This window comes from Sorex araneus, chromosome 3 (assembly GCF_027595985.1).
Source record: "Sorex araneus isolate mSorAra2 chromosome 3, mSorAra2.pri, whole genome shotgun sequence".
Lineage (NCBI taxonomy): Eukaryota > Metazoa > Chordata > Mammalia > Eulipotyphla > Soricidae > Sorex > Sorex araneus.
Window position 1 is genome coordinate 1,125,196 of NC_073304.1, and position 21,246 is coordinate 1,146,441.

The window sequence follows — 21,246 nt, forward strand, 5'->3', positions numbered from 1 at the left end:
GCGTGTCTGGGACCCGGTGCCAGCACCGCGAGGGGACGGATGGGCTCGGGCTCTGCGTTTTCCCCATTGGCTTGTTTATCACGTGTGGCCAGCAGTTTCCTGTGAGTGCCAGGATGATTCTGGACATCCTTGACACTGCCTCGGTGCTTGAACGTGACAGCCTGCCGCCAGCAGTGGTGCAGATGTGAAGGACGAGTTGACAGGCTGGCTCCTCGCTCTCAGGGGGGGGATGTCTTACGCTTGCGTTAGTCATTGCAGGCCTTGGTGGGTTATTCACTTGCTCGCCGCCCCACCGAGTTGCTGTGACTCAGGCAAATCGCCTTCTATGGGGTCCCCACTTGCTGTTGCTGTAAGCTGCCCCCCAGTGCACTCCCGCTCCCTTCCCGGGGCCAGTGTCCTTTGGTTTGGGGCCATACCGGCTTACGGCTAGCTCTACTCTCAAGACTCACTCCTGGCAGTGCTCCGCAGGACCGTCAGAAACGTGTGTCCGCTCAGCCTCCAGGTCAGGAAGCAGGACCCAGCGAGGACCCGACCTTCAAGCCTTGGGCCGCTGCCTTCTGTCCTCCTTCCCCGGAGGCCGGTCCTGGAGGGACGCTCTGGGGACAGCCCGTCCTTCCCGCCCGAGCTGCGTGCCGGGCTGGTGGCATTCATCTTTGCTCCCCCAGCAGCTTACCGCACTTCCTCTGTCCCTTCCAGAGCCCTCCCCACCTGGCCTGTGTTTGGGGGCGTCATCTGTGGCCAGAGCCCCCCAAGACTTTGGTCTTTCTTTTTCCTTTGCTGGCAGTGCTTTGGGCTTCGTCCTGACCCCAGCACCGTGCCGGCCAGGTTGGAGTCCTGCCAGTGACCACCAGCATTTGAATGCTGCGCCCCAGGCCCCGAAACGTCCCCACACCACCTCGTCGTGCGGCCCTGCCCCTGCCCTCCAGCCTGGACGTGTGGCGCTTCCTTTCTGGGGCGCGAGCACCACCTTGGACACAGGCCTGGCCGTGGGCCTCCTCCTCTCCCCGCGCCCGACCAGCTCCTGAGCCAGAGTCCGGAAGGAGCAGTGCCCCGCACGGACGTCAGGCGGACGCCAGAGGAGACGGCCAGGCCGCGGGGAGAAAGTCGGGGAGAGACTCCTCGGGAGCCGTGCTGGAAGGGGCGGAAGCAGGGCCCTTTCTAGGAGACGGGCACAGATGCTGCCCTGGCCGGTGCGTGGACACTGGCTGACACGGGCCTGTGCCCGGCTCGGGGAGGCCCCCGGGCAGCCCCGTCCTGCCCGGCTGGGGGTCGCTCCGCAGACCCTCCATGCTCCTGTTTGTGCAGGGACTCTGACTCCGAGGTCGTGGAGGGTGGAGACGGGAGGCCAGGGGTCCCCCGCAGCCCTGCTGTGTCCCGCCTCGCAGCCGGTTGGCAGAGACAGACTGGCGACTGCCGTGCTCACCGCAGAGGGGTCGGCCAGTCTCCAGGGGCCCCTGCTTACGGGGGGCCTGGCAGTGGCGCTGCAGCTGGCCGGCAGCCTGGCTGTGTTCTGGCTGACCTTCGGCCGGCTGTCGGCTGAGTGCTGGCGGCCTGTTACACGCAGGTGGGGACGACAGGACTCTAGCCCACCAGTCCACACTGCCGCCCGCAGGTGGTGGCAGCAGGCTGCAGGCTGGCGGGCACCCGGGCCTGTGCAGCCTCCTCTGGGCACTGGGCTTCGTCTCGGCCTGGCCTGGGCTGGCCTTGCCCCGTGATGTCCGGCTCCTCCGTCCAGGGGCTACTGTGTGGTTGGTGTCTCCTGGGGTGGGCCTGCTCTCCTGCAGCCTCGCTCCCGGCCGAGGAAAGTTCCGGAGACACCCGGCTTCTTGACGCGGGCGTCAGACCAGTAGGGCGTAGTAGGGAGGTGTGGGGCGCCTCCCGTCAGGGGTCGCCTCCTGCAGGCTGCACCAGCCCCCTCCCGCCCCCGGGGCCGTGGTCACCGTCTGGGGCTGGCTGGGGGGGCCGCGCTGGGGCTGCCAGGAGCCGCCCTCAGGCCTGGCCTGGAGCAGGTGCTCAGGGGCATGCGCTGTGCCTGCTGCCTGGGGTCGTGCCCGCGCTCACTGCTGCAGGGGAGACCCTGGGGGCGCCCTGGCCACCCCGTGTGTGGACAAGGAACAGACTTCCCTATGCCCTGAGAGGATAGGGACATAGCGGTGGCCAGCTGAATGGGGGCGGCAGCGTGCCAGGGCCCCGAGACGGGGGGACAGGACGGGACGGGGCAACGGCTGGCCGGACTCGGCTGCCTCCTGGAGCTGCCTGCGGAACAGTGTCCCGCCCGGCCCGGCCCCGCCCGGTGCTGGGAGAAGCCCTGCTGTCCCCTGAGTCATCCCGCCCCGCTTCCTTCTCAGGCGGCCCCTCCTCTCTCAGATACCCCCACCCCCACTTCCTGAGCCCCCTGTGGCATTCCCTGGGGAGGGACAGGCCGCATTTCCGTGCTGGCCCCCACTGCAGCCCGCCCGCTGGGAGCAGGGCAGGGGTCGGCAGAAGAGGGCCATGTTGGCACTGGCGTCCACATACAGGGAAGCTGCGGGTAACGCTACCCGGCCCGCCCCTTCCCCAGGGTCGGAGCAAGACTCACACGGTGCCCACTGCCCCTGGGCCCGCCGTAGCCTTCAGAGTTGCAGCTTGAGCCCTGGCATGCTGTTCCCAGCCCACCCTTCGCCATGGGCGCGGCCCGCTGTGACGCTGTGGGCCTTGGCAGCCAGAGCAGGGCGTGTCCTTCCCTGAGCGCGGGGCCGTCACCTCCCTGCTCGGTCACCTGGGTACGCCGGGGCCTCTAGGTCAGCTGGGGTGTGGAAAGTTCCTTGGCTCAGGCTTGGGCCTGGCTTCCGGAGGCGGTTCAGGTTCCAGGGCCTGGCAGGGGCGGCAGGGGCGGCCCAGCGTCTCCCCCAGCCGCGGGCGCTGGTGTCGGCTCTGCTGCGTGTGGCGCCTGCTTCCCTGGTGGGTCAGCCTCTGGTCCTGGGGTCCACGCGGGGGCTGTCCTGGGCGCGTCCTGGCTTGCGGGTGGCACCAGTTCTCATTGGCCTTGCCCTTCCCGGGCCAGGTCCGGCTCTGGCTCTTTTTGCTGGAAACGGGGTCTTGGGGCACCCTGAAACTGGCACCCCCAGCAGGGCCTGCTCCTGCTCGCTCCTGGGCCCGCCCCGCCCGAGACCAGCTTTCTGGCTCCCGCAGTCCTGCCCAGCGAAGTCGCCGGGGTTTGATCTTGGCCCCCCCACTGTCCAGTGGCTTGGCTCTCGGGGTGCAGGTCCCCTGGGGCCCTGGCAGGGGCCCAGACTCCGCCCAGAGCCCGGCAGAGCGGCTCCCCACCGAGGCGCCTGCTGGGGCGAGGACTCGAGGGTTCCCTTTGCCCGTTTGCCCCCCAGCGGGCAGTTCCCTGACGTGGCTGGGGCCCAGGACAGACGGCCTGTCTGACACCCCTTTGACACCACTGCTTCTCCGCCTCACCGTCCCTCCTCCCCGCTGACCGCGTCCCGTGGCGCTCAGTGCAGACTCGGCGCACGGCGCCCTGGACCCCGGAAGGTGCGGTGTGCGGGTCTTGTGTCCCTCCGCCGGTCGCTTTGCCCCTCTTCCTTCTCTCATCTCAGTTTGTCTCTGCAGTGAGTCTGTCTGCCAGCAGGCCCTGAGGAGTTGCTCCCACCCAGCTCTGGGGGTCCTGGCCAGTCCAGAGCAGCGGGATCCCTTCACAGAGACAGCAGGGGCGTTGGGCGGAGCGGTCGGACCCCGGCACCCTGTATGGTCCCCCGAGCCCTACCAGGAGTGATTCCCGAGTGAGTGCAGAGCCACAGTAACCCCTGAGCATCGCCAGGTGTGACACAAAACCAAAAAGCAAGAGGAGCAAGAGGAGAGTTGAGTAGGGTCTTTGCCAGAAGGGGGTGCTGTGCGAGGGGCCTTCTTTGGGGCCCTCAGGCTGCCTGCCGCAGGCGGAAAGTCAGCCCCAGGACTGGCCAGCAAGCCATGCGCTTAGGACCTGCATCCCTTGGGGGGCCTAAATTTAGGGTCTTTCCTGGGCCCCTGGAGCAGATACACCCTCTTCCCTCTGCCTGAAGTGGACCCTGTCCTTCACCCCACTTAAATGCAGAGAGGTGGTTCAGCTAGAAGTCAGAGTGAACACCCACGCGTGCCCGGCCACCCTGAACAGCAGCCGAAGGTGTGCCGTGGCATCATTCCTTTATCATTGCTGCTATTCTGGTGGGGCCGCATCCGGCGGTGCTCAGGGCTTTCTCCTGGTAGTGCTTAGGGGGCTGTTGGTGCCGGGATAGAACTGGGGTCAGCTGCCTGCAAGGCAGTGCCCCACCGGCTGTGCTGCCTCATTGTCTCAGACATGCCAACTAAAAAAGCCGTCTGGGGCCCAGGGTGTGGTGGAGCACTCACACTGTGAGGGGCATGGGAGCACCCACTGGGATGGTTATAGGGGAGCACTCACACTGTGAGGGGCATGGGAGCACTCACTTAGATGATATAGGGGAGCACTCTGTGAGGGTCATGGGAGCATTCACTGGGATGGATATAGGGGAGCACTCATGCTGTGAGGGTCATGGGAGCACTCACAGGGATGGATATAGGGGAACACTCAGGCTGTGAGGGGTATAGGAGCACTCACTGTGGGTGTCAGGGAACACACTGTGAGGCTTCTGGGAGCACTCGTGCTGTGATGGGTGTGGGGGAGCACTCACTCCGCGAGGGGTATAGGGAACACGCTGGGGGGGGTGTGGGAGCACTCGTGCTGTCAGGGGGAACATTTGCACCTTGAGGGATGCGGGACGCACTGGCCCTGCGTGTACACTGTGAGGCCCTGGGCTTGGCCCCTGCCTGACCCTGAGCACCACCGTGTGTGGTGGCACAGCGTGAGAAAAAACCCATTTAGCTAAGTTAGGGCTGAACACCGGGCTACTGAGTCGGAGATGACTTTCCCCTCCCTCCCTCCCTCCCTCCCTCCCTCCCTCCCTTTCCTTCTTTAATTTTTGGGCAACACTCGGCAAGCTCAGGGCTTACTCCTGGTGGTGCTCGGGGGTCCATATGGGATTCTGGGGATCAGACCCTGGTCGGCTGCGTGCAGGGCCAGTGCCCTGTCGCTCCAACCCCAAGCTGATGACTTTCTAAGCCTTAATAACAGGAAAATTAATTAATTCAGTTTTACTGAAAATGCCTTTTTTGTTTCAGGCCACACCTGGTAGTTCTCAGGGGTTACTCGGGGCTCCGCACTCAGGAATCACTCCTGGCAGTCTCAGGGGACCATATGGGGTACGGGGTTGAGCCTACCTAAGGCCAACACCCTACGTGCTGTGCTGTCACTTTGGAGATAACTCTGCTAAGAGTAATTTCTAGGTGTATGTGCTGCCTGACCATGTGCTGCTGTGCCCGCGTGGCCAGGCACATGCGGTGCCTGAGCACATGTTGCCCGCATCTCCCCTCTTGAGACGTGTACCTCCATGCTTCCGTATCCAGTGCTGGGTGTGTGTAAGAGCCAGAACCCGAGTTCTCAGGGACGTTTCTCTCTCTCTCTCTCTCGTTTTCCCTCCTCCTCTCCTTCAGTAAACCTCCAAATAAAATCTGTTTTACATCAAAAATAAAATGCATAAAAGTAATTTCTATTGCAGTAGCACAGCAGGTAGCGCATTGCCTTGCACAAAGCTGACCTGGGGTTTGATCCCTGACCATCCATATGGCCCCTGAGCACACCTCGGACTGTGACCCAGAAAAGCAAAACAAGATTTCTGTAGTGACAATAAAACGTGCACTGGCCTTTCCAAGCTGGTGGCTCAGGAAACTGGAGGAGCGCGTCCTGAGGGGGACGGCACCGTGAAAAGCCCAGACCTGTGCTGGAAGGTTCTGTCGCGGACTTGCAGCTTAGAGACTTGACAAGTTAAACCTTGCGTGTGGAGAGCACAGTGGAAGAGGCTCTTGCCTTGCACCCCGCCGGCCCCAGGCCCGGGGCCCCACGTGCGGGTCCTGGAGCACAGCTGTGGAGCCCCGCATGCCCTCCCATTTAAATCGGATTTACTTTTTTTGTTTGTTTTTATTTTGTTTTTGGCCATGCCCAGTGGTACTCAGGGCTTACTCCTGGCTCCGCACGCAGGGATCACTCCTGGCAGGACTCGGGGGACAATATGGAGTGCCAGGGGTCCAACCAGTTTGGCTTCATGCAAGGGACGCACCCTCCCCGCTGGGCTGTCGCTCCAGCCCCTCCCCGCTGGACTCTCTCTAGCTCCCCCACTTACACTTTGAGGCCTGGGCTCGGGTTGGGGAACGCTGCGTGTTGACAGCTGAGCGGTACAGAGACCCCGCTTTCCTCAGCATCCTCAGCCTTGGCCCCTAGCACTGCCGGCAGGTGCGGGGACGTGGTTGGAAGTGCGGGGTGCATGTTGAGTGTGGGGTGCCCCTGTGCAAGGGAAGTGTGGCCTCACCGGCTCGAGGCAGCTGTGGGATGTCCCTTCACAGGGGACAGAGGAGGCCACCGATCCTCCAGAAGCCCAGGCCAGAGGGAGGGCTTCCGAGTGGACTGGGGGAATGCGGTCTTGCTGACGCCCGGGAGGCAGGGCGTGACCTCCAGGGCTGACCTCTGCTTCCAGCGACCCTGCCCTCCGCTCTCTGGCCTGTGGGTCAAGGTCCTCTCGTGACTCACGGGCCCTCGTGATGAGACCAGAGTCAGTGTCACGTGGGGCTTCCGGAGCGGAGCAGATGCCGGGCCTCGCGCCAGCCTTGCTCTGTGGCCACCCCGTGGCTCTGCGCTGCCGCTGGGGAGTCCCCCACGGTCACCCCATGGTTCTGGGGCGGCTCGCACCCCTGGGGCCGGGTGAGGAAGGCTCCCTTCGGAGGCCGAGTGCAGAGTCCTCGGCAGGCAAGGACCCCTGGCAGGTGGGGCTGGGCGGCGCCTTTCCTTGGGTGACCGCGTCTTGGCTGGACCTCCCGGCAATGGCATGGTCATGCCTCCTGCAGAAGGGGCACCCGGGTGCCCGCCCTCAAACCTGGCTCCGTTTCCCATGGTCAGCCTGCGGGGTAGCGTCCGTTGCAGGCAGGCGGACGGCACTTCTGTCCTAACTGAGGCCCCCTCCAGGTCACCGTGGGGTCCCTTCCCCATCGGGGTGTTTGACTTGTGCGAGGTTTGATCGTCGGCACCAGTCTGCATCTGTTTACTGTGAGGGGCGGCGGGTGGCCAGCTACGAGATAGAGCCGTCCAGGAAAGTATCCACTTGGAGACGGTCGCTGGACAGCTGGCCTCTCTCCCAAGTGGTGCTTGGGGGCCTGGGGGCCAGACTCGGGGCAGCAGGTTGCACAGCACGCCCCTGAGCCCCTGTGCTGTCACTCCAGCCCCTAAAGAGCGAGCACTGGAGACAGAGTCAGGCTCGTGGAGTGTCCAGTGACGTTGTTTTTGGCAGGGTGGGGTGGCCCACTTGGTGGTGCTCAGGGTTTCTCCTGGCTCTGCCGGGGATCAGCACGGTCTTTGCTGAGGAGTAAGCCTGGGTCAGCCGTGCGCCTCTTCTGCCCCTTCCCCCGTGACATTCTTATATAGTACTAACTTCCTGGGGTAAATCGGTAATTTTGCTTTCTTAAAATTCACAGCTAAGCCGTTCACACAGCTGGTGAAGGAAATGCAGCTGCATCGAGAAGACTTCGAGATCATTAAAGTGATCGGGAGAGGAGCATTCGGTGAGGTGAGCGGTGTGCCCCAGCTAGGGCGAGGGCTGGAGAACGACCCGGGCCGTGTCGGGACTGAGCGGTCGCCGACGTTGGCACGGCGCTGCTTCCCTGCTGGCCGCCGGGCTCAGGCTCCTACAGCTGCCTTTAGGGCCTTTGGGTCCTCAGGGTGTGTGCCGCCGTCCAGGCCGGAAGCTCCTGGCAAGGCCCGACCCAGCCGCTCCGCCCTGGGGACGTTGCTGGGGCTTGGCGACCCTGGCCTGCACCCTGTCCTGGAGAACCTCCAGGTATCTCGGGCACTGGGACAGTCTGGGGCCGTCCTGGTGCTGAGGCTCCTCCTGGCTCTGCTCGGGTGTGTGCGGAGCTGGGGGGGCCCGTCACATGCCTGGGGGGCTTCCTCAGCCCCTGTGTTTGCTGCCTCACTCAGGCACCCACACGGTGGGTGGGACACACGGAAGGGAAGTGTCCAAGACTGCCAGCAGAGGGCGGGAGAAGTGCTCGTCTGAGGGTCCCCAGAACACGTCCCCCCCGCTCCCTCAGCCAGCTTGCCCAGTGCAGTGGCCCTCCTCTGCCGTCCTGGGTCACCTGCTGTCCAGAGGCGCTCCTTCCCTCCACCCCAGGCATGAGTGACAGCGCTGGGACCGGCCCACCGGGGCTGCCTCCCGTCAGCCCTCCAGGCCTCCTCAGAGTCCTCTGGCTGCTCTCCGAAGGGGGGTGGGGGTGCGTGGGGGCTCCTTGCAGTCTTCTCTGGGCTTGGATTCGAGTGAACGCCCTTGGCTCTCTTCCCCACGCGGTGCCAGGCTCACCTGTCTGCGCGGGCACAGGAGAAAGGCAGCGTTGTTGCGGGTGGGCCCGGAGTTCCATTCGTGTGGTTCTGATACGCTTTCCCTGTTGGTAGGCTGGGGGCTGCGGTCTGCAGGGCCCTCAGTGTCCGTGAGGGGCCCTGGGTCGTGTGTGTGTGTGTGTGTGTGTGTGTGTGTCCCTCCGAGGGGCCCTGGGTCGTGTGTGTGTGTGTGTGTGTATGTGTATGTGTGTGTGTCCGTGTGTGTCCCTCAGTGTCCGACTGAGGGGCCCTGAGTCGTGTGTGTGCGAGCATGCTTAGGTCATGGTCGTGTATGTTTGTGTGTGTGCGCGCGCGTGCGAGCATGCTTAGGTCATGGTCGTGTGTGTGTGTGTGTGTGTGTGTGTGCGCGCGTGCATGCGTATGTATGTGTGTGTGTCCTTAGGTTGTGGTGTGCGTGTGTGTGTGAGACAGCTGTGTTTCTGGGTGACTGTTCAATGGGTTGCACTGTTGCATCGCATTCCACCTGAAGCACACTGGCTGTTTCATTTTGGGGCCACCCTGACTGTGACCATGCTTGGGGACCCTGAAGCCAGGGCCCAGACTCAGTCCTCCTCCATGCCACGCCTGGCTGGATGCTGAGCTGACCCCGGGCCCCGGCCCCTGAGCCTGACCGCGCCTTCCTGGCTCCCGGGCACAGCAGGCTGGGGCGGTGCTCGGACATCAGCCTGTGTGAGGGCGGCCGCCCGGCAGCGCCCAGGGCCCTCCTGGGGCTGGAGAGAGCTGGCAGACAGCGGCCGCGCGTCGGCGTGGCCCTGGGACAGAAGGCTGGAGGGAGGCGCCGAGCCGAGGCCAGCGGTCCCAAGGCCCTGAGGGTGGGCTTGAATCCCGAGGCTCCGTGCCCGGCTGCTCGGTCCTGCGCTCCCATTCCTGTGCGGAGAAGAAGCGGACCCTGCTCAGAGCCACTGTAGGCGCCACTGCAGTCGGGGACGAGTGGTCAGGGCGCGCCGGGCCCTCGGCCTCCTGCCCCGTTGCTCTCCTTGCTCTCCTCTGGTCTGGGCACCGTCCTGCTTGTCTGTGTGCACACGTGCATGTGTGTGCATATGTGTGTATGTGTGCGCGCTCGTGCGGGTTCCTCGCCCCACACGTCAGAGGCTGCTTTGTCCTTCCCATGGTGCGTGGTCTGGCACGTGGACACTCCTTCCCGCTGCCCCCTGCCCCCTGTCCTTTGTCCTGGCAGCAGCGGGCTGCCCTTGTCTGTCCCCGTGCCCGGAAGGCTGCGTACTCTTCCCCGAGTGACTGAAGTCAGCCTGGGGGGTGCCCGGCGCTCTTGGCTTGCGTTCCCTTCTCTCGCCCTGCGCTGGTTTGCCGGTGGCCGGCGGGCACACTGCCTCGGAGGCTGGCTGCGGTGCTGGCTGTCGGGCCGTTGTGCCGTGCCGAGCACAGCAGCCGCCACCGCCGGGGCTTTCATCCGCGAGGGCCCGGCCGAGCAGGGGCTCATCGCAGACTGTGCCGGCTCTAGTCTTCCAGCCGGTCCCGGGTGGCAGAGGTGACTGGGAGAAGGTGACCGTCTCTCGAGCCACCCGGGGGGCCCACCGACAGCACTGGTGCACAGCTACATGACCCATTTGGTTCCTTTTTTTTTTTTTTTTTTTTTGCTTTTTGGGTCACACCCGGCGATGCTCAGGGGTCACTCCTGGCTCTGCACTCAGGAATTACCCCTGGCTGTGCTCAGGGGACCATATGGGATGCTGGGAATCGAACCCGGGTCGGCTGCATACAAGGCAAACGCCCTACCCTCTGTGCTATCGCTCCAGCCCCTACATGACCCCATTTGAACACTGATATTTCACCACAAATATTTGCTGTTCATGTGTCTAAAAACAATTCCTTCGAGAACTCTGAGTACCGGGGTTGGACTGCCTGCTTCATAGCACAAAACATGATTGTCACATATGACCTCCATTGCACCCCTTAATTGTTTTACTCTATAAAATAAAAATTATAAAGGTGGGTAACAGGAAAAAAAAGACTGTCCTCACAGACTGTCCGCTGTGTGTTCTGGTTGCGTCAGGCCGTGCTCCTGCTTGTTGCAGAGACCGTGGGGCCAAGAGCACCCCAGGAAGTGGGTGCCAGTGACCACGGTTTCCTTCTCATTGAAACTTCCAGACAGGCCCAGAGTGGGGGTCCGGGGACCCTCCCCTGCCGCCTATGCGTCTCTTAGTACTGCCGGTTTTGAGTGATCAAGCTGAGGTCCCGTCTCTGGGCAGAAATCTTGACTTGCTGTAGAGAGAGAGTATGGGGAATACTGTCAGCCACGGAGGCAGGGGGAGGGTGGGAAAGGGGGGGTGTGCCCGGGATATCGGTGGTGGGGAACGTGCACTGGGGGAGGGATGGGTGCTTGATCATTGTGAGAGTGTAACCCAAACATGAGAGCTTGTAACTATCTCACAGTGATTCAATAAAATAAAATAAAAAAAAAGAGAGAGAAATCCTGACTTGCCATCACAGCCGCTGTTCCGGCATTCAGACTCACTTGTCCTGGGGAAGGCTTGTCATTTGCTCGAGGTCATGGTCCTCCTCCTCTTCCAGGTTGCTGTTGTCAAGATGAAGAACACGGAACGCATCTATGCCATGAAGATCCTCAACAAGTGGGAGATGCTGAAAAGAGCAGAGGTGAGGACAGGGGTCGTGAGCGGTACTGGTCGTGCCGCATGGGTCAGCCCCAGGGGGCCGTGGGACCAGCCCCTCCTGCCCAGGCAGGGCGGTTGACCAGATCCAGGCCTGTCTGGGAGCCAGAAGTATCTGCCACACTCGGCTCCATTTGCCAAAGGAGTTAGCGAACTCGGGCCCCCAGAAGTTGGGCGGTGTCCAGTCTGGGGTGGGAGGGGGGACCGCGGACCCCTGTGCTTCCTCCGGGTCCCTCCTGTTCAGGGGAGCAGCAGCACCCGCTCGCAGCCCCCCGTTCCCGCCTGCTCTGTCCTGCGTTCCTCTCTCTGCCCCCTTTCCGGAATGTCCCCCACTGCTACACCCCCGCCGTCTGGCAGAGGCTTGTCCCCGCTGTCTCCTGAGCACTGGGCCACCCTCGGGAACACCCTAGAATTGCCGCTGCTCCCTGGGTCTGGGAGCTCTGCTGACGGGGCCAGGCCTCGGCACCTGCTCCAGGGGGGGCGGTCAGGAGCTCGCCGGAGCAGGGAGGGTTTCTAGAAGCGCCGGGACTGGGAGCCTCAGGGCCTCCTCTCTCCTCTCACTGTCCCGCCCCTCTCCCCGGGGCCACTCACTGTCCCGCCCCTCTCCTGGGGTCACACACATGTCCCGCCCCTCTCGTGTGCGGATTTTCCCAGCAGTGCCCCGTTCATTGGCAGCTGTCCGGTGCAGTAGGAGGTGGCCCCTGGTCTGTCCCGTAGCGAGCTCTCTGGGGACGCCACCTAGACTGGGCTGTGGGGGAGAAACGCAGCAGTGCCCAGCTAGGGCCGTGGGAGGCCCCCTGCCCCGACAAGAGTGAGGACACAGTCTCAGCCCCTGTGCCTCAGGCCGGGCCCCGGGGTCTGGGAGGTGAGGGAGGGTCGGGGCGCCGTGGGGGGCGGGCTGCGGCTGACGCGTCCCCTCTTCGCAGACCGCCTGCTTCCGGGAAGAGCGGGACGTGCTGGTGAACGGGGACTGCCAGTGGATCACCACGCTGCACTACGCCTTCCAGGACGAGAACCACCTGGTACGTCTGCCAGCCTCGCTGAGGCTCTGCTCCGTGCCCGGCACTGACGCCAGCGCTCCCGCCCCTGCCTCGCCCGGGGCAGGGGTGGCCCAGCCTGCGGGCAGCCTGGGTGCAGCGGGGGGGCGCTTTCCGCTTGTCCGTGAGAGCATGTAGATTTTTGGGGCGGATTTCCTTCCAGGGGCCAGTGGGCCACCTCAGCGTGTGGTCTCTGGTGCGTGGCCTTGCCCATCTTGAGCCCCGTCCGCGGGGTGGGGGTGCACTCCTGGGGGCGCTGGTACTCCACAGGCTCTGAGCCGGGTGCCCACAGAACGGGCCTGCAGGAAGTCGGGCTGGGGGGCCAGACCTGTGTATGGCACTGGCCACTCGGCCTCCTGTGTAGGCTTCTTGTCCCCGAGTGACCGGCTGGGCTCCTGCGGCCCCTTGCCCAGGCCGGGCTGTGTCACACTGAGCGGTGCCCGCCGCCTCGGACCCGGTGCTTTTCTGGGTTTTCTAATCCTGTGATTGGTCCGACAGGCGGGCTGAAGGCCTGGCCCTCATCTCTCCCTGCCCGCCCACCCCTGGAGCAGGAGACAGGGCCATCACTCCCCCAGGAGCAGCCCAGGTCCCCCGTGCTCTGGCACTGTCCCCCCGGAGCCTGCTGGGGTACCTGTTTCTGGGCCGTCACTGTCCCTGTGGGCCGGAGGGGAATGGCGTTTGAGGTCAGGCTTGTTCTGGGTGGAGATACTTGCTGCCTCCTCAGTCGGGGTGCTGGCGGAAGCAGGGCACGGGGGTCGCCTCCCACCTCTGCTGCCCTCGGAGGCAGGCTGGCCCCTGCCCTCTGAACTCCGTGGGCTGTGGAAGGGGCCAGCTGTGTCCTCCCTGCAGGAGGGCCTCCCCTGACCTGGGCCCGGGGCGTCTGCCCGCTTGGTCCCTCCATCTTGCCTTTCTCTGATGCGCTGACTGGCCCCCCCTCCCCCCGTGCTCTGCCCCTTCTCGGGCACACGACCCTCCCCGCTTGGGTCTGCAGACCAGGTGCTTCATGGTTGCACGTAACCTTGGAGCTTGTGGTCAGCCCGTCTGTGTGTGTGTGTGTGTGTGTGTGTGTGTGCCTGTGTCCGTGTCTGTGTCTGTGTCTGTGTGTATGATATGTGCATGTCTTTTTTTTTTTTTTTGCTTTTTGGGGGGGGGAGGTCACACCTGGCGATGCTCAGGGGTTACTCCTGGCTCTGCACTCAGGAATTACTCCTGGCGGTGCTCAGGGGACCATATGGGATGCTGGGATTCGAACCCAGGCCGGCCGCGTGCAAGGCAAACGCCCTACCCGATGTGCTATCGCTCCAGTCCCCTGTGCGTGTCTCTTATATGCATGCCTGTGTGTGTGTGCATGAGCCCGCCCATGCCCGTGTGTCTTTGTGTGAGCATGTACAAGCATGTACATGCACCTGCCTGAACCCGTGTCTGTGAACATGTACATGCACCACTTGTGTCTGTGTGTGTATGTCTGTGTGCATGTCTCATGTGTGCATGCCCATGAGTGTGTATATACTTCCCATGCCTGTGCGTCTGTGTATATCTGTGTGCATGTCTCATGTATGCATGTGTGTGTGTGTGTGAGCGTGTGCGTACACCCGCCTGTGCCTATCTGTGTCTGTGTGCATATACCCACCTGTGCCCATGTGTGTCTGTGTGTGTGAGCATGTGCGTGCCCGTGTGTGTGTGTGTGTGTGTGTGTGTGTGTGTGTGTGTGTGTGTGTGTGTGTGCGCGCGCGCTCTCTGTTCCAAGACTCTACTGAGAGACCCAGCTAGAGCGCGTCTGTGGCTTCCTTGGCTGAGGTGTGGGAGACAGGATAGGGGTCCGGCCTGCTCCGTGCACTGTGTGGACCCCCGAGGTAGAGGGTGGGCAGTCAGGGAGGGCTTCTCCACAGAGGTGTCCTTCGTGAGTCTTGAAACTTTCTGTCGTAGGAGGAGCCCTGGTGAGTAGAGATTGGGTCAGGCCAGGGCCTGGGGAGGCTGCCCCCTCCCTGGGGCCGCGTGCTGGCCCACCCAGGTGTGTCATCGCTGCCTGTGGGCCCCTGGGTGCGTTCTGGGCCCCCACAGGCAGCGGGCGAGGGGCAGGAAGCCGCATGAGAAGGGCCTTGCTCCTCGGGCGGCCGCCCCTGCCTCTTCTCTGGCCCGGCCGTGGTCGCCAACTCCCTCTTCTCTGGAGTGGACGTCAGTGTGTGAGGGCGAGACCCTCCTGTCCGGGGCCCTCGAAGCAGGCTCTGGGAGGCCACCCGCCCGCAGCCCCCGGGCAGCGCCTCGTGTCTATGTCTGCCTCCTCTCGGTGCTGGGGCTCACTTCCGTGTGCGGGGGACAGGCGTGCGTGCCACGTGGCTCAGCCCTGGCACTCCCGCCCCGTTCTGTGTGGTCTCAGTCGCTCCCTCCTCTCCGGTCCTGTGAGAGGAGGATCTGGAAGGTTCTCTCTGCTTCCGTCTGGCCACCAGCTCCGGGATCTTGCTGCCGAAGTGTGCTCGTGGTCGGGGAGGTGTCCCCTGCTTCCCGGGGGGCTGACTGGCCTTCTCTCCCCGCCCCCGCGCAGTACCTCGTCATGGACTACTACGTGGGCGGGGACCTGCTGACGCTGCTCAGTAAGTTCGAGGACCGGCTGCCCGAGGACATGGCCCGCTTCTACATCGGCGAGATGGTGCTGGCCATCGACTCGATCCACCAGCTGCACTACGTGCACCGGTAAGCGTGCCGCCCGCTGGTGCCTCGCAGAGCCCGGGCATCGGTCTGGGGCGCCGCTTGCCCTGCACGTGCTCTGGGCCTCGAGAGGGGCGGGCACCAGCACTCCACTGGCCCGTCTCGGGCCTGGTCTCCTGCCCGGCAGTTGGCGGTAGTGTCCGCACCGTGCCTCTGGCTCCCTCTGCTGGCCGTCTGTCCTGCTGCGTCTGTCCATGGAGACCTCTGGGTGTCTGCTCTGTGCACCCCGCAGAGCGTGGCTGTGGGGATGCCCTGTCCTGGGAGCAGGCTGGCCCCGAGGCCCTGCGCCCCCTCCCTGCCCAGCGCAACAGGCTCTCGGAGTGGCAGGCGAGACGGTCTCACGGCCGCCGTGGGACTGGCAGGTGGCACAGCCCCTGCCACTTCCTGTCCTTCCTGTGTGGTTCAGTGTGGGCTGCATGGGGGCGGCAGCGTGTTTGCCCCGGAGTCGCCAGCGTCTGCCCGATGCCCTGCACGGCCCTGGCCTGCTCCTGCGGCCTGGCTCTGGGCACCGGTGCCCTGCACTGTCCCCGCGGCCTGGCTCTGGTGCCCTGCACTGTCCCCGCGGCCTGGCTCTGGGCGCCGGTGTCCTCGCTGCCCCTGCTGCTCCCCAGAGCCTCACTCCGGGTGCGGCTTGTCTGTGCACCTGCGCTGTCCCTTTCTGACCCCGGCCAGTCTCGTTGCTTGAGGTGCTGGGTCAGCAGCATGGCCGGGAGGGGCGTGGCGGTGCTGTCGGCCTGCAGCCTCTCAGTCCGCCCGCCACCGGCCACTCTGCCCTGCTCCCCGCGCCGCGTGGAGGTGGCTGATCTCCGCTGTTCCCTGACAGGGACATCAAGCCCGACAATGTTCTCCTGGACGTGAACGGGCACATCCGCCTGGCCGACTTCGGGTCGTGTCTGAAGATGAATGACGATGGGACTGTAGGTATCTGGGCCCGAGCTCCCGCTTGGTTCTGAGTTGGCTTTGTTTGAGGTGGAATTAAGGCCCGGAGCCTCCAGTCAGCCGGACGGCTGTGGTGGGCCCCCGGGCAAGGCTTTGGCCGGCCGCCCTGTGCGCTGTTGCTGTTCGGGAGGACGCGCAGTGGCCTTGTCTCGTCGAGTGCCACTGGCCGTCGGCCGCATTGTCCTCGCCCTGCCGTGCCCGGCAGCTGCCCCCGGGACAGTGTTGCCCGCTGCTTTGCTCACGCTGACTCGGGTACACCTTGTGTCCGGGGCTCCCTTCTCAGAGGGCACGCATGGGACACGCAGGCAGGCTCCCTGTGTCTCTGTCACATGCCCCACTTGGGGCTGCGCGGGGAGCCGCAGTGTGGGGTGTGCCTCTGGGGCGCTGCGTGTCCTGTCTGCATCTGGAGGCACTGGCCTCCCCCCGACAGTCTGCCAGGCTTTCAGTTGGTCAGCGCTGGCCCCTGTCCGCCCCCAGGTCCAGTCCTCGGTGGCCGTGGGCACGCCCGACTACATCTCGCCCGAGATCCTGCAGGCGATGGAGGACGGCATGGGCAAGTACGGCCCCGAGTGTGACTGGTGGTCGCTGGGCGTGTGCGTGTACGAGATGCTCTACGGGGAGACGCCCTTCTACGCCGAGTCCCTGGTGGAGACCTACGGGAAGATCATGAACCACGAGGTGAGCCCCGCGCTGCGCGGCGGGGGCGGGCGTGGACACGGGCAGGACTCAGGAACGCAGCGGCGTGCTGGCCACCTCCTCGGGCCACAGGCGCGGGTGGTGTGGGTGGGGGGCCTCCTGGAGGAGGAGGGCCCCAGGAGGTGCGGGTGACTCTCCCTCTCTTCCTTGCCCTCCCTGTCCCTCTGCCGCCTCGGCCCCCTTCGTTCTCCCCGTGCCTCTACTAGTCAGTCACCGTCTCTCCCCTGCCCCACTGGCTCTCCCTGCTGCGGCCCATCGCCTGCATGTGTGAGCACTTCTGCTGCCCCGCACACCACAGGCATCTCTGCAGGCTCTGCTCCGAGCTCCCGTAAGGGGAGGCGGACACCGGGCGTTGCAGACCCTCCCGCGGCGTGCTCCGTCCCCAGCCCAGCTGTGCTCCGAGCTCCCGTAAGGGGAGGCAGACACCGGGCGTTGCAGACCCTCCCGCGGCGTGCTCCGTCCCCAGCCCAGCTGTGCTCCGGGCTCCCGTAAGGGGAGGCAGACACCGGGCGTTGCAGACCCTCCCGCGGTGTGCTCCGTCCCCAGCCCAGCAGTGTCTGTTCCGAGTGCATTTCCCCACAGCGAAACTGCATTTCACTCGTGGTTCATCTGTGTGCACTGTAAACACTTCAGTCGGGGGAAGGGCCTGCAGTGTGTGTGGATGGCGAGAGACGCCCCGGGCACCTCTCTCTCTCTCTCTCTCCCCCTCTCTCCCTCTCTCCCTCTCCCCCCGCCCCTCTCACTGAACACTCCAGACGGTTGATTCCTGCCGAGTGCCCTGATTCCTCACGCTCGCTCCTGTGAAGCCTGTAGGTGCCCCTGAGCCCCCGGAGCCGTGCCGCAGGGCGGCCTGCGTGGTGGCGAGACCTGCTCCCCGCCCCGGGACGGCTTCTTTCCCTGCACGTCCCTGCAGGGACTGCCGTGCGTGTGGTGCTTACACACTTGGCCGAGATGTGGCTGGATGCTCGTGGCACGGCCGGGGGTGCACTCTGCACTGGAGGCCCGACTCACATCCTCAGGCTCGCAAGGCCACGGCCACTGTCCGGCTGGTAGCCAGATTTCATGTCGGACTGGGTTTGGCCTCTGTCTTTAGCGCATGGGATGTTTGTGCGCACACATGCATGCGTGTGTGTGTGTGTGTGTGCGCGCGCGTGCATGAGCTCGCGAACAGGTCCCTTGGAGTGCAGGTAGGGCTGGTGTTTCCTTGGTCAGGTGTGCTGACATTTCTGCAGGTGGCGCTGTGGGGAGGTTTCGGAGCCTCGGAGGCTGTGCCTGTCTGTCCCCGCTCACGCGTGTGGGCCACGCTGGGCCAGTGGGAGGGGTGCTGAGCAGTTTCCCTCCTCGCGAGGTGTGGCCGCACGTTGCCTAGGGCTAAACAGGCAGCTTCTCCCCTGCTTTCCTGGAACGCGCTGGCCTGCGTCCAGTCGCTGGGAAGTAGGCGGCAGCTGTGTCTTCCGAGCGAGAGTTCTCGTGGCGCTGGTTTCAGCCCCGGCTTCCTCCCCCAGGAGCGGTTTCAGTTCCCTCCCCACGTCACGGACGTGTCTGAGGAAGCCAAGGACCTCATCCAGAGGCTCATCTGCGCCAGGGAGCGCCGCCTGGGCCAGAACGGCATCGAGGACTTCAAGAAGCATGCGTTCTTCGAAGGCCTGGACTGGGACAACATCCGAAGCCTCGAGGCGCCCTACATCCCCGACGTGAGCAGCCCCTCCGACACGTCCAACTTCGACGTGGACGACGACATGCTCCGCAACGCTGTGAGTGGCCGCTCGGGCAGGAGACAGCCTGTGGACGGGTGTGTGGGGAAGGGTGCCTTCAGCCCGGCCGCAGGGCCCTTAATGTCACCCTTAACATGAGTCACGGGCGGAGCGATAGCACAGCAGGGAGAGCACTTGCCGTGCATGTGCCTGACCCGGGTTCGATCCCCAGCATCCCATGTGGTCTCCTGAGCACCGCCAGGAGTAATGCCTGAGTGCAGTGTGGAGTAACCCCTGAGCACTGCCAGGTGCGCCCCCCACGCCCCCCAAAGTGACAACTGCACAGTTGAGTCAAAGTGGGTGAATAGCTCCTCTGTCTGCTGCCGTTTCCGTGGCCTCTCGTAGCGACTGAGGCCTTTTCTCTCACCACTTGGCGCCGGGGGGAACCCGGCCTGGGGCTTCGCGCTGCACCCGCCCCGCGCGGCATTCCCCACTGTGTCTGCACATGGGTCTCTCTCCTCAGGAGTTAATCAGGTTTGAGTCCCCGGGAGGTTGCGTGTGGTTCAAGGCAGGTGCCGGCTAGGCGAGCTCCTGGGGTCCCGTGGGCTTGCCCCAGTTGCCTCCACACATGCTGCTCATCAAACCCCATCTCGGTCAGGTTGTTCTCGTGCCTGCTCGCAGCTGTAGACGTGAGGCCGTGAGGGCTGAGGAGGTGAAGGGAACACCGTGAGGAACTCGGGGTCTCGTCCCTGCGTGGCAGCGCGGCAGGCTGGCGTGCGCGTGCCCTAGGCCTCAGGCCCACAGGCTCACACCTTTGTTCCTGCGGGTCTTTCCTGGGTCTCTCCTGTGCTTCCGACTCCCCTCCTGAGCTGGAGGATCTTCTCCCTGACTTCTACATCCTCTGAGGGGGGCTGTTGCGACTCAGCAAACTGGAACGCCACCGCCAGCTGCAGGGTGGCCTGCGCGTCCCTGCAGGAGCACCGTGCTTGTCACCCCACGGTGCGGCAGGGCCGTGGCGCCTGGCTCCTGCGCCTGCCCCTCTGGCCCGTGTGCTGTGTCTCACGTACGGCGTGTTTTGTGCAGGAGATCCTGCCTCCTGGCTCTCACACTGGCTTCTCTGGATTGCACCTGCCGTTCATCGGGTTCACGTTCACGACCGAGAGGTACGTCTGCGCTTGGCGCTCATGGCGGTCTGCCGCCTTCTGAGCCTGTGTCAGGCCGGGCGGGCCTGCGCGGAGGTGCCGGCAGTTCCAGGAGGGGCCTGAGGCCACGCAGCCTTGGTGCAGCCCTTCCTCCCTTACTAGCGGGGATGACTCAGCCAAAGTGCTCGGGCATCGGGGCCTCGCCGGCCTGACACTCCGCACTGCGGCAGCCCCCGGGCTCCGGAGCACGCTCCTGCCTCTGCAAGGGCTGCCTCGGCGGCCCCCGTGCAGGGCCTCATCCGGGGAGCCGGGGCCGAGCCCCTGGTTGGACGCAGCCCCCGTGGTGGCGTCTGGTCTCCATCGACCCTGCTGGGGAGAGCTCAGCCTTGCTCGGAAAAGGAAGCCGAGGGAAGCCGGGGCTCGGGAGGGAGGCGACTGAATGGCGCCTCCATGCCTTGAGGGGCCCGGCTCGGTCAGAGCCTCTGAATTGAGGCGGTGAGGGCCCTTCTGCCCGCGCTCCTGATGCTGCGGTGCCCGGGGCAGCAGCGCCTGTGCCTCCAGCGTTCCCGGCCTGCCCTGTGCGGCCCCGCTGCCTGCTGGGCTGGGCTGTGCCCGCTCTCAGCCAGCTGCTGGAGTCGACAGTGCTGACCCCAGAAGGCAGCACAGCCCCTGGGGCCTCCCCCGGGGGTTGTTTCCCAGTTTCGAAGCGGCTTCTCTTGCCGACCCGCGTCCCTGAGCCGTACACTCGGTCTTCGCCTCCTACGCACACCTGAGGCCTCTGTTCTTCCCAGCTGAGAGCTCCCCTGAGAGGCCTGTGGAGGGCAGAGGCCCCTGGGGGCTGCAGTCCGGCCGGGGGTGCTTGCCGCGCCTGCCCAGTGAGCGGCAACGTGGGCTTGCCTCGCAGCTGTTTCTCCGACCGCGGCTCCCTGAAGAGCGCCGTGCAGAGCGGCGCGCTGAGCAAGGACGAGGGCGTGCAGCGGGACCTGGAGAACAGCCTGCAGGCGGAGGCCTACGAGCGCAGGATCCGCAGGCTGGAGCAGGAGAAGCTGGAGCTGGGCAGGAAGCTGCAGGGTGAGTGCCGGCGCCCGCGGCGGCCGCGGCGGCAGGGGCCGCGCTCACGCTCTCCCTCCCGCAGAGGCCACGCAGACGGTGCAGTCCCTGCACGGCGCCACCCGGGCCCTGGGCGCCTCCCCCCGCGACAAGGAGATCAAGAGGCTGAACGAAGAGATCGAGCATCTGAAGAACAAAATCGCAGGTCAGGGACTCGCTTCGCAGGCTTGGGTCTCTCCCCTCCCAGTGTGCGCCCTGCAGTGCTCGGGGCTGACTCCTGGCCCTGTGCTCAGGAATCCTCCTGGCGGGCTCACTGGGTCAGACCCGGGCTGGCCGGGTGCAAGGCCAGCACCCTCCCTGCTGTCCCCCCTCGGGGTGGGCGTGAGTCCTTTGGAAAGAACTTTTGAAGTCCGTTCCGTGGGGTGGAAGGGCGGGTAGAGCACCGGCTCTGGGGAGTCTGAGCCGTGTCAGTCAGGGCGTGGGAAGTGCCTCTGCACCTACTGAGCGGCACAAGACACTTGGCCGAGGAGGGGCCACGGGCGCCGGGCTGGGGTCCGGGCGCTGGGCGGACTCTCGGCTGCTGTTTCCTGGTGCCACAGTCAGCGGGCTCGAGCTGGCGGGCGCCCTGCCGGGCTCTTCCCGTGAGGCCCCTGGGGAGGAGGACACAGCCGGGCCGACGGCAGCGGAGACTTGGCCCTACTGGGCCGAGCTTGGCAGACCCACGCGGGTGGCCTGGGCAAGGTGTCGGGTCGTGCGTTCCAGCTGGAACCGCATGCTGCTGTTCCGACCCCTCTGCAGCTCTTTCTGGGAGCGTGTGGCTGCCCCGTGCCGGCTGTGGGGCGGTCCGTCCTTCCGCCAGAGCCTACACGTGTGCAG

The 21,246-nt window shown here is 64.9% G+C and overlaps 1 protein-coding gene across 1 annotated transcript in view; it reads left to right on the forward strand.

Moving 5' to 3' along the window:
* Positions 1-21,246, forward strand: part of CDC42BPB (CDC42 binding protein kinase beta) — a 68,628-nt gene that overhangs the window by 24,284 nt on the left and 23,098 nt on the right. The window contains 10 exon segments of the mRNA XM_055130146.1: positions 7,561-7,652; positions 11,009-11,092; positions 12,033-12,128; positions 14,686-14,834; positions 15,673-15,766; positions 16,266-16,466; positions 17,990-18,238; positions 19,262-19,341; positions 20,225-20,391; positions 20,456-20,575. Coding sequence (XP_054986121.1) covers positions 7,561-7,652; positions 11,009-11,092; positions 12,033-12,128; positions 14,686-14,834; positions 15,673-15,766; positions 16,266-16,466; positions 17,990-18,238; positions 19,262-19,341; positions 20,225-20,391; positions 20,456-20,575 — 1,332 coding nt within the window.